We start from the raw sequence: 23567 nt of genomic DNA, 5'->3' as shown, positions 1-23567 counted from the left end.
TTTTGACTGTAACTGGGGTTTTGTTCCTCTATTTCCAATTTCTACTAATAGAACAGCAATCTGAGTCAAGTCTGAGCCCCGCCCTCTATTCATCACATACCTAAAAGCCACAGGATAATGCTCTCTGCAGAGTCAACAGAGTAGACTTCATAGCTACGGGAATCTATAACAGGATTCTCTTGAGATTCATGTTTCCCACTGAATAAGGCTGAAAAAAGATGACATATGCATGCCTCTTGCCGTAGCAAACAGACGCTTACTAAACAGGCAGCCACCACCATCATAATTCAAAGACATCTGGATATGAGACCTTTAGAAATCCCTTTTGCTGGTCCCCCCCAACCCTGACATATACAGGTCTGGTAATAATAGCAAAAGTATATAGAAATTTCAAGGTGCCTCAAAGTCCTAGCCCTAGCCTCACTCGATATTTTACTACACTTACAATTTTCACTTCCATTCCCAGTCCTGTGTTCTATATTAATGATGGAAATATTTGAATAACGTGTTTTCTAACTAGTGGTAGCTGATAATTAGACTGTGATTAATGTCAGCTTTTGAGCTGACACAACCCTTCCTGCTTGAGCTATGTCCATCACGAGAAGGTAGCTTCTAAAAATTTCAATTAGAAATAGGTGGCTAGAGAGGGAACTACAAAAATTACTTAAGTCAGGAGCCAGTCACAAAAAAATCCAGTATTGATGAGGGTTTAAGAACTGGAGCAGGAGCACTGTTGACGGACTATAAATTAGTACATACACTCTATAAAACTGTTTGGCAGTACCTACTGAGGCTGAACCAATGCCTATCCTATGACCCAACAATCCTACTGCAGGCACGCACCCAAGAGAAATGAAGACATCCATCCACTTAGCAACTTGAACATGAGCGTGCAGAGCAGCAGGATTCATAACTGCCAAACTCCGAACACTACCCAAATGTCCAATAGTGGAACACAGTGCTCTTTGCGCATACAATGGAATACTATACAGCAATGACCTACAATTATACACAATAATATGGATGAGTCACACAATATCATGTAAGCGAAGGAAGCCAGACACAAGAGGATACACTGCATGGTTCCACTTAAATATAAGGTAGAAAACAGGTAAAAACTGATCTACACTGTTAAAAGTCAGAATAGTGGTAACCCTAAGAAGGGACAGGAACTGGAAAACAGCATAAGACGGACTTTCTGGGGGTGCTAGTAATATTTTGTCTCATTTTGAGTGCTGATTATACACATGTGTTCAGCTTGTGAAAATTCATTCAGTTGCACACTCAATGTGCACTTTTCAATATGCATGTTACACTTCGATAAGAAGTTAAATAAATTCAGTAGAGCCGATTTCCTGTAACGTCCTTAAAGTGCCACCTAGTGGCACAAGTTAAATGTAAACAAGAGGGAAGTTTCATCTCTAGCAACTTATAAAAATACGGTCCCATTTCTAAGAGCACATTCTGGGACCCGGCTGCAACAGCGCCCTAGACTGAAAACGAACAGATGAAGAGTTCCCGTGTGCCACACAGAAGCCCTGATAGAAGGATTCCGTAGCAAAGGAAGCTGTCTACTACAGAGCACACCAGCACCAACAAGCTGATGAAACACATCACCTCCCAAGCCCACCTGCCATCAGCCACCGTGGGGCTGTTTAACACAGACATCAGGGAAGGCTACAGAGTGAGCCTTTTTCTTTTTCCAGAGGGAATGTTTACCAACACACCAGGAAGTGATACGTACAGAATTTGCTGAACAGAACAAGGCACTCAAAAGGAGTTGGGAAGAAAGAAATCCTTCATCCTTTTTCTCCTGGATGGGTTCCCTTCCCTCTTTGTCACCTTAAAGGCAAGGCCTTAGTCTGTTTTCTTGTGATTTTGCCTGAGAAACACAAAGCTAGGAAGGCCTGCCCACGGCAAGCTTTTGAAGCTGTCAAATGAATAAAGAATATTTGCTCAAGGTTTTGCTAGTGAACTGTGAAAGACAGAGCATCTTGGTCAGAAAAAGAAAGCTGCAAACTATAAATAGAGGTATCATGATCCCTGAGTTAGGAGATGGGGGGTTAAAAGGCTGATGAGGAGGCCTACCCGTCTTTCCATGGATTCTCCTCTTTCATGTTTGCATTATTTACAGGAAAAGGCAATGAAATGGATTTGGAGCTACAGTCTGTAGTTTGCTGACCTCTGACACAGGCAGAGGCCTAGTCCATGTAAGGTCACAAAGTCGGGAAAGAATGCCATTCTACTATAAGTCGTTTAGTATGTCAGTCCATCACTCATTCTGGGCTTAGAACTGGCCACTAATTTCTGGTTATCCGAAGTCCGCTGCTCCATGTTTGCCAGCTAGAACCTGTTTCCGTTTTGCTGGGTCTGGAGTGATAATAATTCTAACAGCTACTCTGCACTGAGGCCTGACTATATGCCAGGCACCATTCTAAGTGCTTTATGGATACTAACTCATTTAATCATTATAACAACCCTATGAAAGTAGACACTACCGTTAACCCCACTTTATACGTGATGAAACTGAGACACAGAGGGAATAAATAACTTGGCCAAAGATACACACAGCCAGCAAGAGGAAGAGATAAAATTTGAACCCCGAACTCATGTTCTTAACTATTCCATCCAGATGCCTCCCTGGGTCCGACTTCTAGCTGTCCTCCATTGTCCTTTCCCATGAACACCACAGCACATTTGGACACCCTTCCCGTCTTGCCCCACTTCCATACTTGCTCCTTCCCTGACACACAGGAGTACTTCTTGGTTTTTGTCACTGTGTGGTGAGGAGGACAGAGAAGAGAAATAAGGATTCCATTGTTTAGGAACCTAGGAATCAACCATAACTGACTCCCAGGGCAAAGACGGAGGTAGCTGGTCAGTTATCAGAAACACGGCATCCAGATACTGCTCAGCATCCTAGACAACACAGCATGAGAAAATGGATTCAAGTAAGATACATATGCACACCCGGGGACACTATCAAATGGATGGTGTTAGGCAGGAGCATACCACAACCTATGTGCCATAGTTCTTGGCAAAGTATAGACCAGCTGTAAGCATACGCCATCAACGGGATGAACTTATGGCAACTTCCATAGGAATGATGCCAGCAAAGTCAACTTTACACAATAATACCATGAACATAGTACAGTAAGAGGGGGAACTAGGAAAGGACACAAGTTACTAGTAGTGGAATAAAGCTAATTCATTAAGAGGTTTCATAACATAAAGTGTATCCCTGCTAAAGACCACTGTCAACAAGTGAGTTAACAACTCAACTGTGAACTCAACTGTTAAGAAGAAAGAGGTTAAGGGGCAGCTGGCTGGCCCAGTCAGAAGAGCGTGCAACTCTCGATTTCAGGATTGTTGAGTTCAAGCTCATGCTGGGTGCAGAAATTACCAAAAGAAACTAATTCTGGGACATAGTTGGATCGCATAGGATAACAGAAGGAATTGGCACTCTGAGGCTAGATAGCCAGGATTAGAATCGTGGTATTAATTCTTACTTGCTGTGGGTGACCTTGAGGAAATTCCTGAAGTTTTCTGTGCCTTGGTTTACTTACCTGCAAAATGAGAATAATAATAGAACCTACTGCATATGGTGGTTACGAAGATAAAGCGGTATTCATTAAGCACTTAAAAGACCATCTGACATATAAGCACTATAACTATTTATTATGCAAAATTTCTGCCTTTTTGTTTCCTTTTTGCTACACCAAATATGGTCCACTGACCAAAGTGTGAAGGCTATTTTTAGCCAAGATAAATGTAAGTCTGTACTGAGAAAAGCACTTCAGGGGGTGCCTGGGTGGTTCAGTGGGTTAAGCGTCTGCCTTCAGCTTGGGTCATGATCTCGGGGTCCTGGGATCGAGCCCCACATGGGGTTCTCTGCTCAGTGGGGAGCCTGCTTCCCCCTCTCTCTCTGCCTGCCTCTCTGTCTCACTCTTTGTCAAATAAATAAATAAATTCTTTGAAAACAAAAAGGGAAAGCACTTCAGCATTTTTGCTTAATGTGTGGAAATACTTCATAGTTAGAAAATTATTGGTGGGCACAAAGACTGGGAAATTCTTGCTAACTTTCGCTTAGGAAATCTATAGTTAAATTTTGTGCTGTGCAATGAGTGATTCCTCTCTCTCTCTAAATGTTTATCATTAAATTTCTAGCACCTCCTCAGAAACCCTTCCCAGCTCTCCTCTTTACAAGAGCTAGCTAGTTCTGTCACTCATTAGCTGAGAGGCTCCAAGGAACTCACTTTCACTTTCCGAACCTCAACTTGACCTGCTGTAAAATAATATGCAAGGACAGATGTGAGAGCATGAGCATAAAAAGTGTTAAAATTTAAAAAGATTCAGACACACTCAGAAGCAAGCTCAACATCCCTGCAGGGCCAAATCACAAAGTGGTTGGCCGGGCTGAGAGTTCAAAAGCAGGCAGAGAGGCAGCTGAGAGCACATACACTGCAGAGTAACACGTATTTAAATGCCCCAGATGAGGCAGGGGACCTGAAGCCACAGGCTAAATGTGGTACTTCACTACCTGTAAAGCTGCAAAACCAGGAGGAAGCCTGGGAAGGTGCTCAGGACTGGCCACTTAGGGAAGGAAACCAAAGCAGATAGAGCACGGCAGCCGGGTCTTGGGTTAAGCCACCATCTGGTGTCATCTGCACCATCTCTGACATGTGCACCAGACAGAAGGGCTGAATGTCAAGTATAAGAACTAGCCCTATACAGGCAGCCCATGGGTACAGGACTACAGGGTGTGCTTGGCAGAAAGAGCATGAACAGGACAGGGAGGAGCTCCAAGAACTGAGAATAAAATTTAAACTCCAATTCAAAATAAGACTGTTAAACAAATTTCCAGAAGCATGAAGAAAAAACTCAATACTAACAAGAACACCAGAGAGAGATAGAGAGAGAGAGAGAGAGAGAGAAAAGATGAGTTTACTTCTGACAAAAAGGAAAATTGAAATTGACTTCAAAATAATTAAGTTTAAATCCTCTCCCAGTTGAAAGTAGAAAATGTATTCTTTAATAAAAAAGAGACAAGTATGAAACAGAAATTGGGAAAAGTGAAACAAGAACAAATTGATAGAAACAAGAATGGACTATAAAACCTGGAATCATACACAGCTACACAAAAGAATGATTAATTTGGAAGACGAAGGTTTCATCAGGGCTGGGAAAGATCACAGCATAAAAAGATTGAAAGAGCCATCACTAGAAATAAAAGGTGTATTGACAGACACAGAAACATAGCTAATTGGACTTTGAAAACAGAGTAAGTAGAGAATCAAAACCTGCAGAGATATGACTAAGAATGTTCCAAATTAGAAGACATGGTTTTCCAGATGGAAAATGCACACCAAGCATCATCTGGAGTAAATAACTTTAAATCTATGCTTAGACACATCGCAATGAAATTAAAATAGAACATCAAAAATAACATTTTAAAAGCTACCCTAAAGAAAAAATAGTCGATCCAAAGGAACCAAAAAGAGAATTCTCAACAACAACAATAAACACCGGAAGACAAGGAGGTAATACATTCACAATGCCAAAGGGAAATAACCTTTTATCTGGAATTCTGCAAAGTTTCCATTTAGGAGAAAGGGCAATAAGAGTTTACTATCCAGAGAACATGGATGAAAAAAAACTAGTAGATGGAAAAAAAAGAAAAAGAGAAAAATCCCTACACGATAGATTTTAGTAAACAGTGTATTTGAACCTTGTAATTGCCATAGTTATCCTAACTATATGATTATGCAATCTGACATATAAGTTCTGAAAGCATGGTGTCTAAAAGTAGCTTCCTAAGAGTCAATTTATTCTGATGTAGCTTTGAGTGACTTTTTAAAATTCTAACTGTCCTATCAGAGAGCACTTTCCCCCTTTTTCCTAAACATTAATTGGAAAAGGAACTCTTTTAAAGGAAAAACTACATAATCTTTCCACCAAAAAGAGCTATCTAAACTACTACCAATTATTTAGCAGTTTACCTCCAAATGCCTGACAGCAGACACTTGACATTTTGGACTGAAATATTTGGAGACCTTTGCGGAGATCCCAAATCACATACATACCATTCATATAATCTCCCCGAAAGAGAGAATGTACTTATAACAAACAAGTTATAAGATAACATAGGTAAGTTATAAATGAATTAAGTGGCCCCTTGAGACCCCTAAAAAGAGTTAGTGGAAATTCACAGAGGAGTTAAAAACCTCAAAAGTCCACTGGGGGGAGCGCCTGGGTGGCTCAGTGGGTTAAAGCCTCTGCCTTTGGCTCAGGTCATGATCCCGGGGTGCTGGGATCAAGCCTCGCATCGGGCTCTCTGCTTCGCGGAGAGCCTGCTTCCTCCTCTCTCTCTCTCTGCCTACTTGTGATCTGTATGTCAAATAAATAAATAAATAAAATCTTTAAAAAAAAATAAAAAAGTCCACTGGGAAGGAAACACAGGCCAGTAACGCTGAGAAAAGAATTCAAAATCCGACCACGGCAAAGGGGCCAATCACTGTGCTCCACAGACGTTCCAGATTACCTTGAGAAGGCAGAACTCCTTACTGTCAAAGGTCTACTCAATATTTTTATGTGGTACAATCAGGAAACATTTCTGTATTCAGCTGTTATCCTTCTTTTTCACTACTTTCCATATCACCATTTTAAGAGATGTCTGATACCCTATTAGGCAGATAGACAATACCCTTAACCAGGGGTACCTTCTTGGACATCTGCCTGTATTGATTTTATTTTTATTAATATTACTAAAATAATATGTCATCATAAAACTTTCCTTTCTTTTCAACAGTTCTTTGGACACGTTCCACGGCATTTGCTGATAGCTGGCCAAACTACGCATGCTCTTTGAAACAGCAGGGAGTCATCCTTAAACTTCCCTCCACTATTACAATGCCAGTATTTCCTCACTATATCTCTGTCTTCTCCCTGAACTTACCACTACAGCACTTTTCTCTGTCTTTTTAATTTCTCATTCAATGCCAACTCTTTGAGAACAGCTTTCAAGTTCCTTTAATAAATCCTTATGTGAGAGGACTCAGAACTCTCAAGATTCAATCAGCAGAGGCTGGTCTAAACCACGCCTGTCTTCATGTTACACAAACCTGGAGCTCGGAGGAGCAATGTGAGTCATCTATGAGCCAATCCTACACCTAGGGAACGCACAGAATAAAGTACTGCCAAAACCAACACAGGGGGAAAAATCATATACAAAATAGACTTATTCTACTGCAATATCCGACCTGATAAATGCAAAACAACATTATCTACAGGGAGAGAGAAATTTATCAGAATCTGATTTTAGTTTAAAATAAAGCCTTTATTTTTAATCAGAGGATACAAAAACCAATTTTTAGTGTCAATGATTTTGCTATTGTTTTCCTACTCACTGTATCATTTATCTCAACTCTACATCATTACCTTCCTTCTGCTGCTTTTGGGTTTAGCTTGCTCTTCTAATTTCTCATGGTATAATGTTTGCTTATTGATTTTGGATCCTTTTTTTTTTTAAATATAAGTGCTTATAGGTATAAATTTCCCCCAGAGTTCTGTTAGTACTGTTATCCCTGTATCTCAAATATTTTGGTATGTTTTCCCTTTCATTCATCTCAAGGCACTTTCTAATTTCATTTGTAATTTCTTCTTTGACCCACTAGTTTTTTAAGAGTATGCTGCCTAATTTCCACATGTTAGTGAATCTTCCCGCGTTACATCCATTATGGATTTGTAGTGTCATTCCAGTGTGGTCACTTTGTTGAATTCCAATCTTTTTAAATTTATTGAGACTTGTTTTGTGGCCTAACATGTGGTCTGTCCTGGGGGAATGTCCCATGTGCACAAGAGAAGACTAGAGTGTTCTACAGTTGTCACACAGGTCTAGGGGATTTAGAGTGTTCTATTCATTCACATCTTCTATTTCCTTACTGCTCTCCTGTCCGGTTGTTCGATCCATTACTAAAAGTGAGTTATCGTAGAATTTGTCTGCTACTTCAATTCTATTGCTTTTTACTTCATACATCATGGGGCTCTGTTGACAGGTGTGTATATTTTTATAAATTTTTACCATCTTAATGGAATAACCCTTTTATCAATATATAATGCCCTTCTTTGTGTTGTAACAACTTTTGTCTTTAAGTCTATTTAGTCTGATGTGACTAAAGCTACCCGGGCTCTCTTTTGGTTACTATTTGTGTAAAATATCTTTTTCCATGCTTCCATTTTCAACCTATTTTTAACATTGGATCAAAAGGGAGTCTCTTGTAGACAAGCATATAGTTGGATTATTTTTAAAATCCATCTGTTTCTGCCAATTAATTGAAGATATTTATCCATTTAAAGTAATTACGTATAAGGAAAGATCTACTTCTGCCATTTGCTCTTCGTCTTCTATGTCTTATACTTACTTGTTCAGTTCCTCAGTCCTCCCATCACTTCTCTTTTTTTGATTAACTGATTTTTTTCTAGTACCACTTTTGTTACCTTCTCATTTTCATATTCTTTATACTTTTTAGGGTTTTTTTCTTAGTAGTTACCCTAAGGATTGGTTAACATCTTAACTTTATAACAATCAATTTTGAATTAATACCAACTTAGTGTCAAGAGTATACAAAAACCCTACTCCTTTATAGCCCTGCCGCCCTTTATATTATTATTGTATTATTATTGTCACAAATTATATCCTCACATATATGTGCTCATTAATATAGATTTGTGATTATAAGTATTTTCCTTTTAGGTCATATAGAAAAGAGAAGAGTCACAAATCAACACTACTGGCTTTGAGAGTGACCAACGTGGCTACCTTCACCATTCTTCATTTCATGTTATGGCTTCAAGCTACTGCCTAGTGCCCCTTCATTTCAGTCTAGAGAACTCCCTTTAGTATTTGTTATGGGGCAGGTCTACCAGTGACAAACTCCTTGAGTATTTGCTTACTGGGAAATGTCTGTCTCCAGTGATACTGTCTGTCGGGGTATAAAGTGTCTCCCCAGGCCACCTGTTGCCACCAGATCAGGGTTAGGACATCCCTTTGGTCTCTGCTAAAACCACGTTTGCCAGCTAGGAAAGTGCCACCCCAGTCTGTCTCCTGCCACCAGGTGAGGGACAAGAGACCAACTCCCAGACTGCCCTCTGATGACACCAGAGGGAGAGACTTCGGTAGTATTTGGCTGGGGTAGTACGGGTATCGTCAAAAAGGTTTATGCCGAGGAGTCAAGATGGCGGAGAAGTAGCAGGCTGAGACTGCTTCAGCTAGCCGGAGATCAGCTAGATAGCTTATCTAAAGATTGCAAACACCTGAAAATCCATCGGCAGATCGAAGAGAAGAAGAACAGCAATTCTGGAAACAGAAAAACAACCACTTTCTGAAAGGTAGGACCGGCGGAGAAGTGAATCCAAAGCGACGGGAAGATAGACCCCAGGGGGAGGGGCCGGCTCCCGGCAAGCGGGGGAGCAACGGTGCACAAAATCAGGACTTTTAAAAGTCTGTTCCGCTGAGGGACATCGCTCCAGAGGCTAAACTGGGGCGAAGCCCACGCGGGTTCAGCGTGGCCTCAGGTCCCGCAGGGTCACAGAAGGAGCAGGGGTGTCTGAGTGTCGCAGACCTTGCGGGTATTGGAACGGGAAAGCCGGCTACAGAGACAGAGCCGACAGTAAGCTCACAGCTCAGTGTTACCTTGAACTGGTCGCAGGCTCGGAGAGCTCGGAGCGCGGCCGGAGGTCAGGCAGACGGGAGTAACTGGGCTCTGTTCTCTGAGGGCGCACTGAGGAGTGCGGCCCTGGGCTCTCGGCTCCTCCGGGCCGGAGACCAGGAGGCCGCCATTTGTATTCCCGTCCTCCGGAACTCTACGGAAAGCGCTCAGGGAACAAAAGCTCCTGAAAGCAAACCCGAGCGGATTACTCACCCCGGCCCCGGGTAAGGGCGGTGTAATTCCGCCTGGGGCAAATACACTTGAGAATCACTACAACAGGCCCCTCCCCCAGAAGATCAACAAGAAATCCAGCCGAGACCAAGTTCACCTACCAAGGAGTGCGGTTTCAATACCAAGGAGAGCAGCAGAATTCCAGAGGAGGAGAAAGCAAAGCATGGAACTCATGGCTTTTTCCCTGTGATTTTTTTTTAGTCTTGCAGTTAATTTAATTTTTTTCTTTTTCATTTTTTGTTTTTTTTTTTTGTTTTTTTTTATCACCTTCGGGTAAAATTTTTTTTTTAACTGTTACCTTTTTCTTTTTTAACGATTTTTTACTAGTTTATCTAATATATATATTTTTTCTTTTTTACATTTTTCTTAGGTGTTTTCCCTTTTTTTTTTTTAATTCTTTTCTTTTTTCTTTTTTTTTTTCTTTTTTCTTTTTTTTTCTTTCTTCCTTTTTGAACCTCTTTTTATCCTCTTTCTCCCCCCTCACGATTTTGGATCTCTTCTAATGAGCATTTTTTCCTGGGGTTGTTGCCACCCTTTTAGTATTTTACTTGCCCCTTCATATACTCTTATCTGGACAAAATGACAAACGGAAAAATTCAACACAAAAAAAAGAACAAGAGGCAGTACCGAAGGCTAGGGACCTAATCAATACAGACATTGGTAATATGTCAGATCTAGAGTTCAGAATGACAATTCTCAAGGTTCTAGCCGGGCTCGAAAAAGGCATGGAAGATATTAGAGAAACCCTCTCGAGAGATATAAAGGCCCTTTCTGGAGAAATAAAAGAACTAAAATCTAACCAAGTTGAAATAAAAAAAGCTATTAATGAAGTGCAATCAAAAATGGAGGCTCTCACTGCTAGGATAAATGAGGCAGAAGAAAGAATTAGTGATATAGAAGACCAAATGACAGAGAATAAAGAAGCTGAGCAAAAGAGGGACAAACAGCTTCTGGACCACGAGGGGAGAATTCGAGAGATAAGTGACACCATAAGACGAAACAACATTAGAATAATTGGGATTCCAGAAGAAGAAGAAAGAGAGAGGGGAGCAGAAGGTATACTGGAGAGAATTATTGGGGAGAATTTCCCCAATATGGCAAAGGGAATGAGCATCAAAATTCAGGAGGTTCAGAGAACGCCCCTCAAAATCAATAGGAATAGGCCCACACCCCGTCACCTAATAGTAAAATTTACAAGTCTCAGTGACAAAGAGAAAATCCTGAAAGCAGCCCGGGAAAAGAAGTCTGTAACATACAATGGTAAAAATATTAGATTGGCAGCTGACTTATCCACAGAGACCTGGCAGGCCAGAAAGAGCTGGCATGATATTTTCAGAGCACTAAACGAGAAAAACATGCAGCCAAGAATACTATATCCAGCTAGGCTATCATTGAAAATAGAAGGAGAGATTAAAAGCTTCCAGGACAAACAAAAACTGAAAGAATTTACAAATACCAAACCAGCTCTACAGGAAATATTGAAAGGGGTCCTCTAAGCAAAGAGAGAGCCTACAAGTGGTAGATCAGAAAGGAACAGAGACCATATACAGTAACAGTCAACTTACAGGCAATACAATGGCACTAAATTCATATCTCTCAATAGTTACCCTGAATGTTAATGGGCTAAATGCCCCTGTCAAAAGACACAGGGTATCAGAATGGATAAAAAAACAAAACCCATCTATATGTTGCCTCCAAGAAACTCATTTTAAGCCCGAAGACACCTCCAGATTTAAAGTGAGGGGGTGGAAAAGAATTTACCATGCTAATGGACATCAGAAGAAAGCAGGAGTGGCAATCCTTATATCAGATCAATTAGATTTTAAGCCAAAGACTATAATAAGAGATGAGGAAGGACACTATATCATACTCAAAGGGTCTGTCCAACAAGAAGATTTAACAATTTTAAATATCTATGCCCCCAACGTGGGAGCAGCCAACTATATAAACCAATTAATAACAAAATCAAAGAAACACATCAACAATAATACAATAATAGTAGGGGACTTTAACACTCCCCTCACTGAAATGGACAGATCATCCAAGCAAAAGATCAGCAAGGAAATAAAGGCCTTAAACGACACACTGGACCAGATGGACATCACAGATATATTCAGAACATTTCATCCCAAAGCAACAGAATACACATTCTTCTCTAGTGCACATGGAACATTCTCCAGAATAGATCACATCCTTGGTCCTAAATCAGGACTCAACCGGTATCAAAAGATTGGGATCATTCCCTGCATATTTTCAGACCACAATGCTCTAAAGCTAGAACTCAACCACAAAAGGAAGTTTGGAAAGAACCCAAATACATGGAGACTAAACAGCACCCTTCTAAAGAATGAATGGGTCAACCGGGAAATTAAAGAAGAATTGAAAAAAATCATGGAAACAAATGATAATGAAAATACAACGGTTCAAAATCTGTGGGACACAACAAAGGCAGTCCTGAGAGGAAAATATATAGCGGTACAAGCCTTTCTCAAGAAACAAGAAAGGTCTCAGGTACACAACCTAACCCTACACCTAAAGGAGCTGGAGAAAGAACAAGAAAGAAACCCTAAGCCCAGCAGGAGAAGAGAAATCATAAAGATCAGAGCAGAAATCAATGAAATAGAAACCAAAAAAACAATAGAACAAATCAACGAAACTAGGAGCTGGTTCTTTGAAAGAATTAATAAAATTGATAAACCCCTGGCCCGACTTATCAAAAAGAAAAGAGAAAGGACCCAAATAAATAAAATCATGAATGAAAGAGGAGAGATCACAACTAACACCAAAGAAATACAAACTATTATAAGAACATACTATGAGCAACTCTACGCCAATAAATTTGACAATCTGGAAGAAATGGATGCATTCCTAGAAACATATAAACTACCACAACTGAACCAGGAAGAAATAGAAAGCCTGAACAGACCCATAACCAGTAAGGAGATTGAAACAGTCATTAAAAATCTCCAAACAAACAAAAGCCCAGGGCCAGACGGCTTCCCGGGGGAATTCTACCAAACATTTAAAGAAGAACTAATTCCTATTCTCCTGAAACTGTTCCAAAAAATAGAAATGGAAGGAAAACTTCCAAACTCATTTTATGAGGCCACCATCACCTTGATCCTAAAACCAGACAAGGATCCCACCAAAAAAGAGAGCTATAGACCGATATCCTTGATGAACACAGATGCGAAAATACTCAACAAAATACTAGCCAATAGGATTCAACAGTACATTAAAAAGATTATTCACCACGACCAAGTGGGATTTATTCCAGGGCTGCAAGGTTGGTTCAACATCCGCAAATCAGTCAATGTGATACAACACATCAATAAAAGAAAGAACAAGAACCATATGATACTCTCAATAGATGCTGAAAAAGCATTTGACAAAGTACAGCATCCCTTCCTGATCAAAACTCTTCAAAGTGTAGGGATAGAGGGCACATACCTCAATATCATCAAAGCCATCTATGAAAAACCCACTGCAAATATCATTCTCAATGGAGAAAAACTGAAAGCTTTTCCGCTAAGGTCAGGAACACGGCAGGGATGTCCATTATCACCACTGCTATTCAACATAGTACTAGAAGTCCTAGCCTCAGCAATCAGACAACAAAAGGAAATTAAAGGCATCCAAATCGGCAAAGAAGAAGTCAAATTATCACTCTTCGCAGATGATATGATACTATATGTGGAAAACCCAAAAGACTCCACTCCAAAACTGCTAGAACTTATACAGGAATTCAGTAAAGTGTCAGGATATAAAATCAATGCACAGAAATCAGTTGCATTTCTCTACACCAACAGCAAGACAGAAGAAAGAGAAATTAAGGAGTCAATCCCATTTACAATTGCACCCAAAACCATAAGATACCTAGGAATAAACCTAACCAAAGAGACACAGAATCTATACTCAGAAAACTATAAAGTACTCATGAAAGAAATTGAGGAAGACACAAAGAAATGGAAAAATGTTCCATGCTCCTGGATTGGAAGAATAAATATTGTGAAAATGTCTATGCTACCTAAAGCAATCTACACATTTAATGCAATTCCTATCAAAGTACCATCCATCTTTTTCAAAGAAATGGAACAAATAATGCTAAAATTTATATGGAACCAGAAAAGACCTCGAATAGCCAAAGGGATATTGAAAAAGAAAGCCAACGTTGGTGGCATCACAATTCCGGACTTCAAGCTCTATTACAAAGCTGTCGTCATCAAGACAACATGGTACTGGCACAAAAACAGACACATAGATCAATGGAACAGAATAGAGAGCCCAGAAATAGACCCTCAACTCTATGGTCAACTAATCTTCGACAAAGCAGGAAAGAATGTCCAATGGCAAAAAGACAGCCTCTTCAATAAATGGTGCTGGGAAAATTGGACAGCCACATGCAGAAAAATGAAATTGGACCATTTCCTTACACCACACACAAAAATAGACTCAAAATGGATGAAGGACCTCAATGTGCGAAAGGAATCCATCAAAATCCTTGAGGAGAACACAGGCAGCAACCTCTTTGACCTCAACCGCAGCAACATCTTCCTAGGAACAACGCAAAAGGCAAGGGAAGCAAGGGCAAAAATGAACTATTGGGATTTCATCAAGATCAAAAGCTTTTGCACAGCAAAGGAAACAGTTAACAAAATCAAAAGACAACTGACAGAATGGGAGAAGATATTTGCAAATGACATATCAGATAAAGGACTAGTGTCCAGAATCTATAAAGAACTTAGCAAACTCAACACCCAAAGAACAAATAATCCAATCAAGAAATGGGCAGAGGACATGAACAGACATTTCTGCAAAGAAGACATCCAGATGGCCAACAGACACATGAAAAAGTGCTCCATATCACTCGGCATCTGGGAAATACAAATCAAAACCACAATGAGATATCACCTCACACCAGTCAGAATGGCTAAAATCAACAAGTCAGGAAATGACAGATGCTGGCGAGGATGCGGAGAAAGGGGAACCCTCCTACACTGTTGGTGGGAATGCAAGCTGGTGCTGCCACTCTGGAAAACAGCATGGAGGTTCCTCAAAATGTTGAAAATAGAACTGCCCTATGACCCAGCAATTGCACTATTGGGTATTTACCCTAAGGATACAAACGTAGTGATCCAAAGGGGCACATGCACCCGAATGTTTATAGCAGCAATGTCCACAATAGCCAAACTATGGAAAGAACCTAGATGTCCATCAACAGATGAATGGATCAAGAAGATGTGGTATATATACACAATGGAATACTATGCAGCCATCAAAAGAAATGAAATCTTGCCATTTGCGACAACATGGATGGAACTAGAGCGTATCATGCTTAGCGAAATAAGTCAAGCAGAGAAAGACAACTATCATATGATCTCCTTGATATGAGGAAGTGGTGATGCAACATGGGGGCTTAAGTGGGTAGGAGAAGAATAAAGGAAACAAGATGGGATTGGGAGGGAGACAAACCATAAGTGACTTTTAATCTCACAAAACAAACTGAGGGTTGCTGGGGGGAGGGGGTTTGGGAGAAGGGGGTGGGATTATGGACACTGGGGAGGGTATGTGCTTTGGTGAGTGCTGTGAAGTGTGTAAACCTGGTGATTCACAGACCTGTACCCCTGGGGATAGAGTATTATGCCTCCATCAGAAAGGATGAATACCCAACTTTTGTAGCAACATGGACGGGACTGGAAGAGATTATGCTGAGTGAAATAAGTCAAGCAGAGAGAGTCAATTATCATATGGTTTCACTTATTTGTGGAGCATAACAAATAGCATGGAGGACATGGGGACTTAGAGTGGAGAAGGGAGTTGGGGGAAATTGGAAGGGGAGGTGAACCATGAGAGACTATGGACTCTGAAAAACAATCTGAGGGTTTTGAAGGGACGGGGGGTGGGAGGTTGGGGTACCAGGTGGTGGGTATTATAGAGGGCACGGATTGCATGGAGCACGGGGTGTGGTGCAAAAATAATGAATACTGTTATGCTGGAAATAAATAAATTAAATAAATAAATAAATAAAAATTAAAAAAAAAGAATAAATTTGAGCTAGATCTTAAAGCATGAAAAAAAAAAAAAAAGGTTTATGTCTAGCTTGTCTACCCTTTTCCCAGTCCTCTGGCTAGAGAGTAGACTTTTCTCAAGGGCTTTTTTTTTCTGTATCTGTTGGCAGTTCTAGGTTGCAGGTTCCTCCAGCACTCAGTCCAGGATATATGCGAGATTTTTTTTTTTTTTAAAGAACTCAGGGAATTCACTGCCATGCCATTACTCAAGTCCTAAGGACTTAGCCAATCCACTTTCCTATTTACATCTTTCAGAGTCCTCTTTCTGTTTATTACATCCAGGGCTTTTGGTTGTACTTAGCAGTGGGGGAAGCAGGGAGAAATTAGTCTAAATCATCTTGTCCTCAATTATGTTTTATGATGTTTCAACTATATTTGCAAGATAATTTTTCTTGGACAGAGGAATACAACACAGAATCAGAGACCTTAAGGTAGTAGGAGGATCTATCTAATCTTCACATTTTATAGAAGAAGCAGTAGGTCTGTGAGACTAATCTCCTTACTTCCCACAAAGCTACAGAGTAGTAGAGCTAAGAACAAGAGCACAGACACATTCATATCGTGCTCTGCAGCTTTCAGCAGTATGTTCTTTCATCATCACTGTTGAAGACAGATCCTGGGCCTAGATCTTCTTTCCTTAATTACAGAAATACTCATTAACATACTGTTATTTTCAGCTAATCTACAGCATGCACTGTAAGACAGAACAGGGTAACACTCTGGAAGAAAGCGAAGGTGGCATCCTAGGTGATAGGTTTGTAAATTCTCTTCAGAATAATTAAAAAGTTTCAAATACATAGAAAAATACCTTTTGACATATACTAAACTTACATACTGACAAATGAAAATTAGGATATTGTACACAGCTTTGAAAGTTCAAAAATATGCCTTATCTACACAGCCAATATATATAATATTAAGGTGATTCGATGACTAATGTACATGAGATCATTTGCATATATTATAGAAAAAGATCTCATGATATCTGATGTATGCCCACTGAGTTTTAATTTGATCAAGAGAAAAGCCAAGAAATGTAAAAAGTGGTGACATTTCCATACTGTTTATACTTAAAGAATGTTTTCTTACAGATATTTAAAGTTGTCAGTGAGATAGTTCTTCATTTTACTCTATTAAAATGATTTAGTATGTGTTTAAAATGGATTGGGTATGCATGTTAAACTTTAATCAAATTTACATTTTAAAAATCTATTAAACCTGTGAGAAACTTACACAATCACCAGTAATGCCCCCCCCCACACACAAAGACCAAGAGAAAAAGAACAAGTATGTATGAGCTCTAAAACTCTTAATGTCTTCCAGGAGAATTTATGATTTTGTATCGCCAACTATACATTAACTTACAGAAAGAATACCTGAAATGACAGGACATTAATTTATAAGAACATTTTCTAGGAAAGCATAGTGTCAAGTATTTTATAAGTAGTTCAGGACCTACAAACCGCCATTTGAGTTGAAGTGAGCCTGTCATTCCTTCCAAACGACAAGAGGGTAGGATCTTATTTAAAAAGCCGTGTCTAAGAAATTTGGCTTTGAAATGAACAGCAAGCCCAGGATATTCCTACTGGGTTCAGTAGTGCCTGAGGAACCTCATTCTAGCCAGATGACAAAGTTAGATGAAAGACTCACTGTGTTGCTGAAACGAGTAGTACTTTATATGTTAATTTTTTTTAAGGAAATTTAAAAATTAAAAATGTTAATTTAAAAAATTTTAATTTAAAAAAGGATTAATTTTTTTAAAAAAGGAAAGAAAGACTTGCTGAATGGACTATGATTTCCTCTCAAGGTCATCTTGGTTCCTGGCTCATCCTTCAAAATAGTACATACAGGACCTGAGGTACACAGTGGCTAGTCCTTCCAGGAAGACCATCCCATCAAGGCCTCTAACCCTGCTGGAGTCAGCCATGCCAGGAAGACCGAGACTCCCAAGACCATCCAGCAGGATCAGCGTTCTTGTCCCCACAGCATATGGGTACGTCCCCTCACCTGACTTAATGCCTCCCACCCTCACCAACTCAACCAAGACTTCTACTGCGCACTTAAAGAACTCAGGGCATGGGGCACCTGGGTGGCTCAGTCGTTAAGTGCCTGCCTTCGGCTGAGGTCATGATCCCAGGGTCCTGGGATCAAGCACTGCATTGGGCTCCCTGCTCAGTGGGAAGCCTGCTTCTCTCTCTTCCTCTACCCCTCCCCCTGCTTGTGTTCTGTCTCTCCTCTCTCCTTCTCAAATAAATAAAATCTTAAAAAGAGAGAGAGAGAGAGAACTCGGCATACCATTAATCCCATAATCCCATAATGCGAGAAAATCCCATAGGTTCTCAACTTCATCTCTGAACATTCCTTCTCTTGCCTTAATTCAGTGTTACTCAATCCCAGCTACACTTCAGAATCATGTGGGGAGCTTCTTAAAACTCCCAATGTCTGGACCTCCCACCACACCAAAATCTCTGGGGGTGGGACCCAGACCTCAGTAGGTTTAAAGCTCTCCGCCAGATGATTCCTGTGGGCACAACTGAGTACCAATGAGCTAACTGATGCTCTGTGCTCTCCTGCCAGGGGCTGCTCCCTGGACAGAACTCTCCTATCAAGAGGCTCTTCCTCTCCCAAGGCTCTGGCACCACTGGGCCTCAATGGGCCTCAAGCGAGCAGGCCACTGGCTCTTCACTGCCACATCCAAACACTAAATCTTTCTCCCCTAAAATCTGTCTTTCTAAATTTCAGACAGCTCCTTGAACACATGGGGATCTCTTGCATGCCTGCCTCCTTGCATTTGCTTTTTCTCTACGGTAATGCTCTGAACCCCTCGGCCATCTGAAAAGAAAAATTCTCTTGTTTAAAACTCATTTCACTGGTCACCTGAGCCCTTCCATGAAGCCCTCTTGGTCTAAGCTTAAAAGTACTGATCAAATGCTTCTTCCACAGTACTTTCATCCTACAGTGCTATTTTAGTACACACTGCGTTGCCAGTGAGAAGCACTTGCTGTTCCAAGGTAAGCAATTAGTGGAATAAATAGGAAAATCCTGAGCACATTAGTCTACAGGGAGCCCCAATCATCAAATGTGGTGCTAATGTAAAACTGAAAAAAGTATCCTTTGTACCAAAAAACTTTTTTAAATAAAGATTATCGCCCTAAGAAATTTGGCACGAGATCAATACTATTAAAGAGATTTAATTATTGGAGAACCAAACAGGCCCTTAGAGAACTGACATACAGGACGAGCACCAGCTCTGCAGATGGCATTTTCCTCAGTTTATACGCATATCAACAGTGAGCTACTAGTTTAACTCTCATGTTAACACAGCTCCATATAAAACAGTTAACTCTAACTGCTTTTTAGTCATCTGTGTTATAAATCAGTCTTTTTTAAAAAATTAATAAATAAATGTGTCACTTCTTAGGAGCTGAGCCAAAATACCATGCCCTGGTCCCTAGCCTGTCCTCAGGAAAACAGGGAACACAAACTATTTGATTCTTTATGTATTCACTTGGCCCCTCTTGATTTTCCCTATAGTATGAAAAATAAAAAGATCTGCTTCTTTGAATCTATTCCTTTTCCTAACTCCAGGGCCCCATTTGTATAATTTACTCCAGATGTCCATATCATACTAGTGCTTAGTATTAAGGGCCAGCTAAACTGCATTTTATGCTGAACACCTATACTTCATCTCTCTCACTTGATAAAAGTAGAGATATACTTCTAGCATATGTAGAAATGAGCTCTGTATACCTTTGTGAACACATATGCAAATGTACAAGTGCTTTTCTCTTACATACTTAAAACCTCGAAGGACATCACTGACTAGCCACATAGTTTTTTAAACAGTTGTTCCTTTGTAGGGAACAGAATGTCTTCTTGTTTATTATAATCTAGTCTTAAACATTTACCCATTTATCAAATTAAATAATATGAAAAATTTAAATCCAGGGGTACCTGGGTGGCTCAGTCAGTTAAGTGTCTGCCTTTGGCTCCGGTCATGATTCCCAGGATTCTGGGACTGAGACCCGCATCAGGCTCCCTGCTCAGTGGGGAGTCTGCCTTTCCCTCCATGCTTGAGCTTTCTCTCTCTCAAATAAATAAATATTTTTTTAAAGAAGGAAAATTTAAGTCCAAAGCCTTTTATCTTAATCTCATCTCACAGCTACTGACAAATTAAAGATTTAAATTATACCAACCTTCCTTGTTTCTCCCCTAGGTACTATAGTTTAAGCCTCATTTGGGTGTATATTTTTTTTTCCAAAGTCAGATCGATTGCCTGTATATAACAAGGAACACTCAAGAAAATGTTTAACAGAGCAAAAGAAGAACTCAAAGTGCTTAAGTATGCCGTAATAAAGCTTGCTGTGTGAAGTAGTAAAAATGACCTCATGAGAGAGTAAGCCAGAAGGAAAAGAAAAGCAAATTAAAAAAAAACAAAAACACGGGGCGCCTCGGTGGCTCAGTGGGTTAAAAAAAAACAAAAACAAAAACAAAAACAAAAAAAATGACAACTAGAAATCCGAAGCTAACGTGTGGTAAACTCCCTTTTTCAGTGTCAACTCTTTCAGGGAAAACTACTGGTCTAAGATACAAAAATTTAACTTGAATCCCATAAATAGAGAGGAGGTAACAGATGAAAGCAGTTTGGAAATGTTCTTACCAGTATTTTAAAGCTGGTGGAGAATAACGTTCCCTAACCACCAAGCCCTCAGGGGACTGTTAAGTCTTGTATGAAGAAAGAAAGAGGTGAATGGTCATACACACAACGAAACTGCAAGCTTTACCAAAATTGACCAGGTTTCTTTACTAGGACTTCAAATCCTTTAATGAGCCCATATGCACTGTGACTCTCCACAAGCGGGTGCTGAGGTGGCAGCCTGCGGATTTGTCTTATCACAGAACCCTGTTCATCTCTCCCAGAAGACCGCTGTATCACAAGCGGTTTGAGAACGACTAGAATACGCAGGCGCCCCGCCCACATGGTTAGGTGAGCCTCTCCCAGGGCCATCAGGCATTGGACACGGCACAAGGACTAAATACAGTCACCTACTCAGCTCCCAGGATTTCCTCTGTTGAATGTGTGTGTCCCACTTACAGTGGAGGAAAAGAGAGGAAGGAAGGGAAGTGACGAAGGGGTTTCCTGCCTGCCTTTGTTACACACCTGTTTCTGTAGTCGGAAATCTCCAAAGTTAGGCCGCTGAGGTGGAGGCTTGGGCTGAGCACTCCGCTCACTGTTTACATTGTGATGGGAAATCTGGCAGATGAAGAAGCAGCCTCATTCATTAACAGTGACTTGAGAATTCCCAGCCCCCATCACATCCTTGGTCACTAAGACCCCAAGCAGGCAGGAAGGCCACCTCAAGCAGGTCGGGTGAGGACTGCTGATAGCAGCAACGCATTTCACAAGCAGGAAGTCACTCCTGTTACTTGTATAGGAGAAGATAAGGAGGTTGATCACAAAAGCCCTTTCAGACGGGTCTTCATGCATTCATCCAGGTGGCTCCCAAGCCCTAGTTTAAAACCAGTAGCTAGTCGGTAACTACCTCCAGAATGCCCACAATTCTGTTGTGACAAAGCCCAGGTCTGCTGTTGGTGCCAATCAGGAGTTTGGTCTCATCTAGGTCCTCCACAGGCGGCACGTGGTGAAAGCCTCACCTGCCAGAGCAGCAGATCACTGTCTTACTGTCTACACAGACCCTTCAGCTCCAGGGATGCGGGGGGCAGCGACCTTTAGGAGATGTACCTCATCTGGGAAGCTGGCTCTACCTATTTACTAGCTATGTCACTTTGGCTGACCTGTTTAACCCCTGTATGCTTCAATTTCCTCACCTGTAAGAAAATAAAGGATATTAACACCTACTTCATAGGATTTTTGTGAAGATTAAATAATGCATTGAAAGCACTTAGCACCGGGGCCCCTGGGTGGCTCAATGGGTTAAAGCCTCTGCTTTCCGCTCAGGTCGTGATCCCGGGGTGCTGGGATCGAGCCCCGCATCTGGCTTTCTGCTCCGCAGGGAGCCTGCTTCCTCCTCTCTCTCTCTCTCTCTGCCTACCTGCAATCTCCCTCTGTCAAATAAATAAATAAAAGCTTTAAAAAAAAAAAAAGAAAGCACTTAGCACCACGCCTGGTCTACTGCAGATGCTCAAGAAACAGAGATAGTAATTTAAATAAGCAGAAATTATAAACAGGGAAAAGCTTAGGATGGAACTAAAGCTTGCCATTAGATAAACAACAGGGACTCAATAAATACTTGCTGACTGATTAATCCACAACTTTTAAAGTCAATCCTGGAGTATTAGAAAAGGGGCTCTCACTCGCTTATATGTGAGTCAGGAAGAACAGGGCTTTTCCTTGCCCTTCAAACAGAGGAAGGAAAGCAGTACTCACTGAGTCTGTACCTCAAGGTTGAATGAATGCTAAAGATGGTCTAATTCTCTAAAAGAAGGACAAGCAAATGCCCAAAATGGTTTCAGTGATTCAGCAAGTCCTAAGATGTGCCATATGGAAAAGTATGTTCTGAAGCATCTGGACCAATAAGGTAGAAACTAGGACTGTTAACAGAGAATTTCCCAACATTTTCTGCTGAAAGTTAGAGGGCCTTTAAAGACAGAAAGTCTCTTCAGCAGTGATGAATGAAAGGAAGGATCTGTAGTGCCCTTTACACACTCTGCAGTTTGCAGCTTGCTTCTCATTTCCAACTCTACAAGGAGTGTTGATGAATAAGACCATAGTAGCACATATAAATGAGGCAGAATTAATTCACAAGTGAAACAGATTTTGGTGACACATTCTCCCAAGTCCTGCTGTTTCAGCTTATTGTTCCAAAGAAAATACCAACCTAAAGATAAAGAAAGCACTGTAGGCCCAAACCACAGCACGAACACCATGGTGACAACCATTAATTATGAAGAATTAACACAACTCCTAAAATACTGATGACAATATATACACCCAAACTGTACATACTATACAGAAAAACCATGTACCCCATCCCCCAACTGAAGAGTCACCCATTCTTCTTCTTTCTCTATCTGAAAGCAACATGCAACCCTTGATGGCTAAAGGGGAACCAGTATGCATTGGTTTGATTGCTTATTGAGGAAACTTTCCCTTTTCCACATGAGGTTGGGGGACTGGAGAGATAAGAAGAAATGCAGCTACTCTCTATACTCTCTGTCCAGACGTCATCTTGGGAATGTGACCGGCCAGTTCTGTGGCTACCAACCCTTGCAAAGAAAGCACAGTGGTAGCACAACTTTGCTATACCCAACAGTTCACAGAAATCAACTTCTGTTTCCTACCTGTGATGGACAAGGTCTTGGAGGGAGCGCAGGTGGTGGAGGTAACAATCCTGACTTAGTAGCTGAAAAGAAAAACACATACTGTTAAGAATTACCAAAAACACATCGGGTGCTGCACTCAGGGTGGAGTCTGCTTGAGATGGTCTCTTCCCCTCTCCCTTTTCCCCTCCCCACCTCTCAAATAAATAAATATTTTTTTAAAAAAATAGAGTTACCAAGAACAAAACAAAATACTCTTTCCACTTTTTAACTAGGAATA

At 40.7% G+C, this 23567-nt stretch overlaps 1 protein-coding gene across 4 annotated transcripts in view; it reads right to left on the bottom strand.

The window, feature by feature from the left end:
* Positions 1 to 23567, bottom strand: part of REPS2 (RALBP1 associated Eps domain containing 2) — a 238353-nt gene that overhangs the window by 51619 nt on the left and 163167 nt on the right. For all 4 annotated transcript variants that reach the window (XM_032329532.1, XM_032329534.1, XM_032329531.1 and 1 more), the window contains one exon: positions 23309 to 23370. In XM_032329532.1, coding sequence (XP_032185423.1) covers positions 23309 to 23370 — 62 coding nt within the window. The remainder of the gene's footprint in view (positions 1 to 23308; positions 23371 to 23567) is intronic.

This window comes from Mustela erminea, chromosome X, assembly GCF_009829155.1.
Source record: "Mustela erminea isolate mMusErm1 chromosome X, mMusErm1.Pri, whole genome shotgun sequence".
NCBI lineage: Eukaryota > Metazoa > Chordata > Mammalia > Carnivora > Mustelidae > Mustela > Mustela erminea.
The sequence above is the reverse complement of the archived record's forward strand: the minus strand, read 5'-3'. Positions and strand labels throughout refer to the sequence as shown.